Source organism: Pezoporus occidentalis, unplaced genomic scaffold, assembly GCF_034315485.1.
Source record: "Pezoporus occidentalis ecotype Australia unplaced genomic scaffold, CSIRO_AGI_Poc_V1 ctg632, whole genome shotgun sequence".
Classification (NCBI taxonomy): domain Eukaryota; kingdom Metazoa; phylum Chordata; class Aves; order Psittaciformes; family Psittacidae; genus Pezoporus; species Pezoporus occidentalis.
In genome coordinates this window covers 4211-15567 of record NW_026915979.1, presented here as the reverse complement: position 1 = coordinate 15567, position 11357 = coordinate 4211, and the positions used below count along the sequence as shown (strand labels likewise).

The window sequence follows — 11357 nt, the reverse complement described above, 5'->3', positions numbered from 1 at the left end:
AAATGAGCCGGGCAGGGGGTGTATCCCAGCGCTTTAACCCAGCCAATCAGCGCAGGGCTTGGCAGCGCCGTAGCCAATCGCTGCGTCCCGTCCCTGCCTTAATCCCGCCCCCGTGGCGGGAAAAGCGAGCCGGGCAGGGGGTGTATCCCAGCGCTTTAACCCAGCCAATCAGCGCGGGGCTTGGCAGCGCCGTAGCCAATCGCTGAGCCCCGTCCTCGCGGTGATGGCGGCGGCCGAGGACGCGGCTCCGGTGCTGAAGGAGGGACCCGGGGAGCGCCCGGTACCGGGACACGGGGGGGGGGAAGAGGCGGATCCAGGAGGGAAAACCGGGATTTGGGGGGGGGGATCCCGGAATCATTGGGATGGGGGAGAGAGGGATAATGGGGTACAGGGGTAACGGGGGGAGTGGGGTAATGGGGGTACCGGGAGAGCAACGGGGGTAATGGGGGTACCGGGAGAGCAATAGGGGGGTAATGGGGTACCGGGAGAGCAATGGGGGGTAATGGGGGTACCGGGAGAGCAGTGAGGGGTAATGGGGGTACCGGGAGAGCAATAGGGGGGTAATGGGGGTACGGGGAGAGCAATGGGGGGGTAATGGGGGTAAGGGGAGAGCAATGGGGGGGTAATGGGGGTACCGGGAGAGCAACGGGGGGTAATGGGGGTACCGGGAGAGCAGTGAGGGGTAATGGGGGTACCGGGAGAGCAGTAGGGGGGTAATGGGATGGCAGGAGAGCAGGGTAATGGGGTACTGAGATGATGGGGATAGCAGGAATGCCAGGACAGTGTGATAATGGGGATACCAGGATAGCGGGAATAGCAGGATAGAGGGAATAGCAGGATAGTGTGATGATGGGGATAGCAGGATAGAGGGAATACCAGGAGAGCAAGAAAGAGGGATAATGGGATACCCAGACACTGGGGATGCCAGGGGAGCAGGAGCGAGGGATCATGGGGATAGCAGGATCATGGGAATACCAGGACAGTGTGATGATGGGGATAGCAGGATAGCGGGAATACCAGGATAGAGGGGATACCAGGACAGTGTGATGATGGGGATAGCAGGATAATGGGGATAGCAGGATAGCGGGAATACCAGGATAGAGGGGATACCAGGACAGTGTGATGATGGGGATAGCAGGATAGAGGGGATACCAGGAGCGCAAGAAAGAGGGATAATGGGATACCCAGACACTGGGGATGCCAGGGGAGCAGGAGCGAGGGATAATGGGGATAGCAGGATCATGGGAATACCAGGACAGTGTGATGATGGGGATAGCAGGATAGAGGGAATACCAGGAGAGCAAGAAAGAGGGATAATGGGATACCCAGATACTGGGGATGCCAAGGGAGCAGGAGCGAGGGATCATGGGGATAGCAGGATCATGGGAATACCAGGACAGTGTGATGATGGGGATAGCAGGATAGAGGGAATACCAGGATAGAGGGAATACCAGGACAGTGTGATGATGGGGATACCAGGATAGCAGGAATACCAGGATAGAGGGAATACCAGGACAGTGTGATGATGGGGATACCAGGATAGAGGGAATACCAGGATAGAGGGAATGCCAGGACAGTGTGATGATGGGGATAGCAGGATAGCGGGAATACCAGGATAGAGGGAATACCAGGACAGTGTGATGATGGGGATAGCAGGATAATGGGGATACCAGGATAGAGGGGATACCAGGACAGTGTGATGATGGGGATAGCAGGATAATGGGGATACCAGGAGCGCGAGAAAGAGGGACAATGGGATACCCAGACACTGGGGATGCCAGGGGAGCAGGAGCGAGGGATCATGGGGATAGCAGGATCGTGGGACCCCAGGAGTGAGGGATAACGGGATAACGGGGATCAAAGGCCAATGGGGATCGTGGGGGTGTCCGGAGCTCACCCTCCCCCCCCGTCAGGTCCCGTCGGTGCCTCCGGATCCCAAGGAGCAGGAGCCGGAGCCGGGGGGGGGGATCCCCGGGGCCGCCCCCCCCCAAGCCCGGCCCCGGAGCAGCAGCATCGTGGTCAGCCCGCGGCAGGTGAGCCCCAGAGCTGCCCTCCCATTGGCTGGGAGCCCCCAGGCTGCCCTCCCATTGGCTGGGATCTACCTAGAGCTGCCCTCCCATTGGCTGGGAGCCCCCAGAGCTGCCCTCCCATTGGCTGGGATCTACTTAGAGCTGCCCTCCCACTGGCTTGCAGCTGCTGCAGCTGCCCTCCCATCGACTGGGATCTGCACAGAGCTGCCCTCTCATTGGCTGGGATCTACCCAGACCTGCCCTCCCATTGGCTTGGAGCTGCTGCAGCTGCCCTCCCATTGGCTGGCATCTACACAGAGCTGCCCTCACATTGGCTGGGAGCCCCCACGCTGCCCTCCCATTGCCTGGGATCTGCAGACCTGCTCTCTCATTGGCTGGGATCTGCACAGACGTGCCCTCCCATTGGCTGGGAGCCCCCAGGCTGCCCTCCCATTGGCTGAGGTCTACCCAGGCCTGCCCTCCCATTGGCTTGGACCTGCTGCACCTGCCCTCCCATTGACTGGGATCTACCTGGAGCTGCCCTCCCATTGGCTGGGATCTACCTGGAGCTGCCCTCCCATTGGCTGGAGTCTATGCAGAGCTGCCCTCCCATTGGCTGGGAGCTGCTGCAGGTGCCCTTCTATTGGCTGGGTTCTACACAGAGCTGCCCTCCTATTGGCTGGGAGCTTCTGCAGGTGCCCTTCTATTGGCTGGGTTCTGCACAGAGCTGCCCTCCCATTGGCTGGGATCTACCTAAATCTGCCCTCCCATTGGCTGGGAGGTGCTGCAGGTGCCCTCTCATTGCCTGGGATCTACCCAGACCTGCCCTCCCATTGGCTGGTATCTACCTAGAGCTGCCCTCCCATTGGCTGGGAGCCCCCAGGCTGCCCTCCCATTGGCTGGGGTCTACACAGAGCCGCCCTCCCATTGGCTTAGAGCTGCTGCAGCTGCCCTCCCATTGACTGGAATCTGCACAGAGCTGCCCTCCCATTGGCTGGGATCTACCTAGAGCTGCCCTCCCATTGGCTTGGAGCTGCTGCAGCTGCCCTCCCATTGGCTGGGGTCTACACAGAGCTGCCCTCCCATTGGCTGGGAGCTGCTGCAGCTGCCCTCCCATTGACTGGGATCTGCACAGAGCTGCCCTCCCATTGGCTGGGATCTCCCTAGATCTGCCCTCCCATTGGCTGGGAGGTGCTGCAGGTGCCCTCTCATTGCCTGGGATCTACCCAGACCTGCCTTCCCATTGGCTAGGATCTGCCTAGAGCTGCCCTCCCAGTGGGTGGGATCTACCCAGACCTGCCTTCCCATTGGCTGGTATCTACCTCGAGCTGCCCTCCCATTGGCTGGGATCTGCACAGAGCTGCCCTCCCATTGGCTGGAATCTACCTCGAGCTGCCCTCCCATTGGCTGGGATCTGCACAGAGCTGCCCTCCCATTGGCTGGATGCCCCAGACCTGCACTCCCATTGGCTGGGAGCCTCCAGATTTCCCCCTCCCATTGGCTGAGATCTACCTAGAGCTGCCCTCCCACTGGCTGGGATATGCCCCCCCCCGTCCCCGACCTTCCTCTCCCATTGGCTCGCAGACTCTTCCTCCCATTGGCTGGGAGCTGACACCCACCCAAGTGCCTCCTCCCATTGGCTGAAATCCCACCCAGCCGCCTCCTCCCATTGGCTGGCGCCAGGATCCCTCCCCTAAGCCCACGGGGACGAGCCTGGGCCCATGGGGGGGATCTGTCCCTGCTGCTGTGGGGCAGGGGGGGGCACTTGGGGACCCCCAACCGTTGCCCCCCCCCCCCCCCCAGCGAGGGAACCCGGTGCTGCGCTTCATCCGCAACGTCCCATGGGAGTACGGGGACGTCGTCGCCGACTACGTCCTGGGGCAGAGCTCCTGCGCCCTCTTCCTCAGGTGACGGGGGTCAGGGGGTGTCAATGGGTGTCCCATGGGTGTCAGTGGGTGTCCCATGGCTGTCAATGGGTGTCCCATGGGTGTCAATGGGTGTCCCATGGGTGTCAATGGGTGTCCCATGGGTGTCAATGGGTGTCCCATGGGTGTCAATGGGTGTCCCATGGGTGTCAATGGGTGTCAGTGGGTGTCCTATGGGTGTCCCATGGGTGTCAGTGGGTGTCCCATGGGTGTCAATGGGTGTCCCGTGGGTGTCAGTGGGTGTCCATGGGTGTCCCATGGGTGTCCCATGAGTGTTAATGGGTGTCCCATGGGTGTCAATGGGTGTCCCATGGGTGCCAGTAGGTGTCCCATGGGTGTTAATGGGTGTCCCATGGGTGCCAGTAGGTGTCAGTGGGTGTCAATGGGTGTCCCATGGGTGTCAATGGGTGTCCCATGGGTGTCAGTGGGTGTCCCATGGGTGTCAATGGGTGTCCCATGGGTGTCAATGGGTGTCCCATGGGTGTTCCATGGGTGTCAATGGGTGTCCCATGGGTGTCAGTGGGTGTCCCATGGGTGTCCCATGGGTGTTAATGGCTGTCAATGGATGTCCCATGGGTGTCAATGGGTGTCAGTGGGTGTCCCATGGGTGTCCCATGGGTGTCCCATGGGTGTTAATGGCTGTCAATGGATGTCCCATGGGTGTCAATGGATGTCCCATGGGTGTCAGTGGGTGTCCCATGGGTGTCAGTGGGTGTCCCATAGGTGTCAATGGGTGTCCCGTGGGTGTCGGTGGGTGTCCATGGGTGTCCCATGGGTGTGAATGGGTGTCCCATGGGTGTGAATGGGTGTCCCATGGGTGTCAATGGGTGTCAATGGGTGTCCCATGGGTGTCCCATGGGTGTTAATGGGTGTCCCATGGGTGTCCCATGGCTGTCAATGGGTGTCCCATGGGTGTCAATGGGTGTCCCATGGCTGTCAATGGGTGTCCCATGGGTGTCAGTGGGTGTCCCATGGGTGTTAATGGGTGTCCCATGGGTGTCCAATGGGTGTCAATGGGTGTCCCATGGGTGTCAGTGGGTGTCCCATGGGTGTCAATGGGTGTCAGTGGGTGTCCATGGGTGTCCCATGGGTGTTAATGGGTGTCCCATGGGTGTCAATGGGTGTCCCATGGGTGTCAATGGGTGTCAGTGGGTGTCCATGGGTGTCAATGGGTGTCCCATGGGTGTTAATGGGTGTCCCATGGGTGTCAATGGGTGTCCCATGGGTGTCAATGCGTGTCCCATGGGTGTTAATGGGTGTCAATGGGTGTCCCATGGGTGTCAATGGGTGTCCCATGGGTGCCAGTAGGTGTCCCATGGGTGTTAATGGGTGTCCCATGGGTGTTAATGGGTGTCCCATGGGTGCCAGTAGGTGTCAGTGGGTGTCAATGGGTGTCCCATGGGTGTCAATGGGTGTCCCATGAGTGTTAATGGGTGTCCCATGGGTGTCAATGGGTGTCCCATGGGTGCCAGTAGGTGTCCCATGGGTGTCAATGGGTGTCCTATGGGTGTTAATGGGTATCAGTGGGTGTCAATGGGTGTCCCATGGGTGCCAGTGGGTGTCAATGGGTGTACCACGCGTGTCTAATGTTTGTCAGTGGGTGTCCTATGGGTGTTAATGGGTATCCCATGGGTGTCAGTGGGTATCATTGGGTACCAGTGGGTACCAATGGGTGCCAATGGGTACCAATGGGTGTCGGTGGGTGTCAGTGGGTATCATTGGGTACCAGTGGGTACCAATGGGTACCAATGGGTGTTGGTGGGTACCAATGGGTGCCAATGGGTGTCGGTGGGTGCCAATGGGTGTCGGTGGGTACCAATGGGTGCCAGTGGGTACCAGTGGGTGTCGGTGGGTACCAATGGGTGCCAATGGGTGCCAATGAGTACCAATGGGTGCCAATGGGTGTCTCTGGGTGCCCCAGCCTGCGCTACCACCACCTTCACCCCGATTACATCCATCAGCGCCTGCGGGAGCTGGGCCGGGGCTTCGTGCTGCGGGTGCTGCTGCTGCAGGTGGACGTGGTGAGAGCAGACAGCCCCATCCCGGGGTGCCAGCATCCCATACATCCCTTATCCCATACATCCCATATCCCATACATCCCTTATCCCATACATCCCATATCCCATACATCCCATATCCCATGGGGCCTTATCCCATACATCCCATATCCCATACATCCCTTATCCCATACATCCCATATCCCATGGGGCCTTATCCCATATCCCATACATCCCATATCCCATGGGGCCTTATCCCATACATCCCGTATCCCATACATCCCGTATCCCATACATCCCTTATCCCATACATCCCTTATCCCATACATCCCATACCCCATGGGGCCTTATCCCATACATCCCATATCCCATGGGCCCCTTATCCCATACATCCCATATCCCATGGGGCCTTATCCCATACATCCCATATCCCATACATCCCTTATCCCATACATCCCATATCCCATGGGGCCTTATCCCATATCCCATACATCCCATATATCCCATATCCCATGGGCCCCTTATCCCATACATCCCATATCCCATACATCCCTTATCCCATACATCCCATATCCCATACATCCCTTATCCCATACATCCCATATCCCATGGGGCCTTATCCCATACATCCCTTATCCCATGGGCCCCTTATCCCATACATCCCATATCCCATACATCCCATATCCCATGGGCCCCTTATCCCATACATTCCATATCCCATACATCCCTTATCCCATACATCCCATATCCCATGGGGCCTTATCCCATGGGCCCCTTATCCCATACATCCCATATCCCATACATCCCATATCCCATGGGCCCCTTATCCCATACATCCCATATCCCATACATCCCTTATCCCATACATCCCATATCCCATGGGCCCCTTATCCCATACACCCCTTATCCCATGGGCCCCTTATCCCATGTATTCCTTATCCCATACATCCCATATCCCATGGGCCCCTTATCCCATACATCCCTTATACCATGGGCCCCTTATCCCATACATCCCTTATCCCATGGGCCCCTTATCCCATACATCCCTTATCCCATACATCCCTTATCCCATGGGCCCCTTATCCCATACATCCCTTATCCCATACATCCCTTATCCCATACACCCCTTATCCCATGGGCCCCTTATCCCATACACCCCTTATCCCATGGGCCCCTTATCCCATACACCCCTTATCCCATGGGTCCCTTATCCCATGGGTCCCTTATCCCATACATCCCTTATCCCATACATCCCTTATCCCATGGGCCCCTTATCCCATACATCCCTTATCCCATGGGTCCCTTATCCCATACATCCCATATCCCATACATCCCATATCCCATACATCCCTTATCCCATGGGCCCCTTATCCCATGTGCCCTTTATCCCATGTACCCTTATCCCTGTATCTCTGTATCCCTGTATCCCTCATCCCTCACCCCACATCTCCCCCTCTCCCTATGGCCACAGAAGGATCCCCAGCGAGCACTGAAGGACCTGGCCAAGATTTGTGTCCTGAGCGACTGCACCCTCCTGCTGGCCTGGAGGTACGGGGGGGCCCCACTGTCACCTATGGGGGGGACCCCACTGTCACCTATGGGGGGGGACCCCACTGTCACCTATGGACACCCCACTGTCACCTATGGACACCCCACTGTCACCTATGGGGGGGACCCCATTGTCACCTGGGGGGGGGGACCCCATTGTCACCTATGGGGGGGACCCCACTGTCACCTATGGGGGAGGACCCCATTGTCACCTATGGGGGGGACCCCACTGTCACCTATGGGGGGGACCCCATTGTCACCTATGGGGGAGGACCCCGTTGTCACCTATGGACACCCCACTGTCACCTATGGGGGGGGACCCCACTGTCACCTATGGGGGGGACCCCACTGTCACCTATGGGGGAGGACCCCACTGTCACCTATGGACACCCCACTGTCACCTATGGGGGGGACCCCACTGTCACCTATGGACACCCCATTGTCACCTATGGGGGGGGACCCCATTGTCACCTATGGACACCCCACTGTCACCTATGGACACCCCATTGTCACCTATGGGGGGACCCCATTGTCACCTATGGACACCCCATTGTCACCTATGGGGGGGACCCCACTGTCACCTATGGGGGAGACCCCATTGTCACCCATGGACACCCCATTGTCACCTATGGGGGAGACCCCATTGTCTCTATGGGTCATTGATCCCATCGGGGTGCCAGTGACACCATTGGGGTGCCAGTGACTGTATTGCGGTACCATTGACCCCATCGGGGTGTCATTGATCCTAATGGGGGTGCCATTGATCCCATTGGGGTGCCATTGACCCCATCGGGGTGTCATTGATCCCATCGGGGTGCCAGTGACCCCATGGGGGTGCCATTGACCCCATGGGGGTGCCATTAATCCCATCGGGGTGCCATTGATCCCAGTAGGGTGCCAGTGACCCCATGGGGGTGCCATTGATCCCATTGGGGGTGCCATTGACTCCAATGGGGTGCCATTGACCCCACTGGGGTGCCATTGATCCCATTGGGGTGCCATTGATCCCAATGGGGTGCCAGTGACCCCATCGGGGTGCCATTGATCCCATCGGGGGGCCGTTGACCCCATCGGGGTGCCAGTGACCCCATGGGGGTGTCATTGATCCCATCGGGGGGCCATTGACCCCATCGGGGTGCCATTGATCCTAATGGGGGTGCCATTGACCCCATTGGGGTGCCATTGATCCCAGTGGGGTGCCATTGACCCCAGCGGGGTGCCATTGATCCCAAGGGGGTGCCATTGACCCCATGGGGGTGCCATTGATCCTAATGGGGGTGCCATTGACCCCATTGGGGTGCCATTGATCCTGATGGGGGTGCCATTGACCCCATCGGCGTGCCATTGACCCCACTGGGGAGCCATTGATCCCATTGGGGTGCCATTGATCCCAAGGGGGTGCCATTGACTCCATTGGGGGGGTGCCATTGATCCCATTGGGGGGGTGCCATTGATCCCATTGGGGTGCCATTGACCCCATTGGGGGGGTGCCATTGACCCCATTGGAGTGCCATTGATCCCATTGGGGTGCCATTGATCCCAAGGGGAGCCATTGAACCCATCGGAGTGCCATTGACCCCAAGGGGGTGCCATTGAACCCATTGGGGGTGCCATTGACCCCATCGGGGTGCCATTGATCCCATTGGGGGTGCCATTGACTCCAATGGGGTGCCATTGACCCCACTGGGGTGCCATTGATCCCATTGGGGTGCCATTGATCCCAATGGGGTGCCAGTGACCCCATCGGGGTGTCATTGATCCCATCGGGGTGCCATTGACCCCATCGGGGTGCCAGTGACCCCATGGGGGTGTCATTGATCCCATCGGGGGGCCGTTGACCCCATCGGGGTGCCAGTGACCCCATGGGGGTGTCATTGACCCCATCGGGGTGCCATTGATCCTAATGGGGGTGCCATTGACCCCATTGGGGTGCCATTGATCCCAGTGGGGTGCCATTGACCCCATCGGGGTGCCATTGATCCCAAGGGGGTGCCATTGACCCCATGGGGGTGCCATTGATCCTAATGGGGGTGCCATTGACCCCATCGGGGTGCCATTGACCCCACTGGGGAGCCATTGATCCCATTGGGGTGCCATTGATCCCAAGGGGGTGCCATTGACTCCATTGACCCCATTGGGTGCCCATTGACCCCATTGGGTGCCATTGACCCCATTGGGTGCCCATTGACCCCATTGGGTGCCATTGACCCCATTGGGTGCCATTGACCCCATTGGGTGCCATTGATCCCAAGGGGAGCCATTGAACCCATCGGAGTGCCATTGATCCTATGGGGGTGCCATTGACCCCAAGGGGGTGCCATTGAACCCATTGGGGGTGCCATTGACCCCATCGGGGTGCCATTGACCCCAAGGGGGTGCCATTGAACCCATTGGGGGAGCCATTGACCCCATTGGGGTGCCATTGATCCCAATGGGGGTGCCATTGACCCCATTTGGGTGCCATTGATCCCAATGGGGGTGCCATTGAACCCATTGTGGGAGCCATTGACCCCGTCGGGGTGCCATTGATCCCAATGGGGTTGCCATTGAACCCATTGCGGGAGCCATTGACCCCGTCGGGGTGCCATTGACCCCATTGGGGGTGCTATTGATCCTAATGGGGGAGTCCCATTGATCCTAATGGGGGGTCCCATTGACCCCACTGATCCCAATGTGGGGTCCCATTGACCCCAATGGGGTGATCCCATTGATCCTAACGGAGGGGTCCCATTGACCCCAATGGGGGATCCCATTAACCCCATTGATCCCAATGCGGGGTCCCATTGATCCCAATGGGAGTCCTGTTGACCCCATTGATACCAAAGGGGGATCCCATTGACCCCATTGATCCCAATGGGGGGTCCCATTGACACCAATGGGGGGATCCCATTGACCCCAGTGGGGGTTCCATTGACCCCATTGATCCTAATGGGGGGTCCCCTTGACCCCAATGTGGGGGTCCTATTGACCCCAGTGTGGGGTTCCATTGATCCCAATGGGGGGTCCCATTGATCCCATTTACCCCAATGTGGGGGTCCCTTTGACCCCAATGGAGGCGTCCCATTGCCCCACCAACACCAGTGTGGGGGGTCTCATCGCTCCTAATGGGGGGCTCCCATTAACCCCAATGGGGGGGGTACCATTGCCCCAGTGTGTGGGTCCCCTCACCCCACTGACCCCAATGTGGGGGTCCCATCACCCCCAGTGTGGGGGTTCTATCACGCCATTGATCCCAGTGTGCGGGTCCCATTGACTCCAATGTGGGGGCCCCATCGATCCCATTGTGAGGGTCCCACTGCCCCACTGTGGGGGTCCCCTCACCCCCTATGTGTGGGTCCCTTTGCCCCCCAGATGAGCGACTGCTTGACCAGCATCAGGGCAGTGAACAGGACGGACGCCCTGAGCCTGCTCAGCACCTTTGGGGTGAGTCCTGATGACCCCCCCCCCCCTCCATGGGGCACAGTGGGGCTGGGGGGCACAGCCCTGACCCCCCCCATGTGCCCCCTATGTCGTCCCCCCCAGTCACTTGCAGCAATGGCTGCCGCCACCAAGGAGGATTTATCCCTTTGTCCCGGTGTGGGGCCCCAAAAGGTGAGGTGGGGGCTATGGGGGGAGACACACACACACACGGTGTCCCCCATTGTCCTCTCATGGGCCCCCCATGTCGTCCCCCCCATAGGCCAAGCGCCTCTTTGATGTCCTGCATGAGCCCTTCCTGCAGACCCCCAAGTGAGCGCCGACCCCAATCCATAATAAAATGGGCTTTATCCATGGAACGGCTTCAAAAGAGGGGCACTATGGGGGTTATGGGGCAATGGGGGAATGGGGGCTATGGGGTAGTGGGGGTCAATGGGGCTATGGGGGTAATGGGGCAATGG

The 11357-nt window shown here is 59.0% G+C and overlaps 1 protein-coding gene across 1 annotated transcript; it reads left to right on the top strand.

Annotated features, from left to right (window-relative positions):
• Window positions 1-78: 78 nt before the first annotated feature.
• ERCC1 (ERCC excision repair 1, endonuclease non-catalytic subunit) lies at window positions 79-11255 on the top strand. The gene is made up of 8 exons (XM_062640223.1): window positions 79-280; window positions 1914-2033; window positions 3813-3916; window positions 5856-5955; window positions 7403-7479; window positions 10716-10902; window positions 11002-11070; window positions 11159-11255. Exons 1-8 carry the CDS (start codon window positions 224-226, stop codon window positions 11210-11212), a joined length of 768 nt encoding a protein of 255 aa, XP_062496207.1. The 5' UTR covers window positions 79-223; the 3' UTR covers window positions 11213-11255.
• The last annotated feature ends 102 nt before the right edge of the window (window positions 11256-11357 follow it).

Bases quoted from the DNA above. Each gene is read 5' to 3' on its own strand.
- ERCC1 (XM_062640223.1), top strand. From the start codon at position 224: ATGGCGGCGGCCGAGGACGCGGCTCCGGTGCTGAAGGAGGGACCCGGG. The intron at 3,917-5,855 runs GTGACGGGGGTC...TGGGTGCCCCAG, and splicing joins TCCTGCGCCCTCTTCCTCAG to CCTGCGCTACCACCACCTTC. The intron at 10,903-11,001 runs GTGAGTCCTGAT...CGTCCCCCCCAG, and splicing joins GCCTGCTCAGCACCTTTGGG to TCACTTGCAGCAATGGCTGC.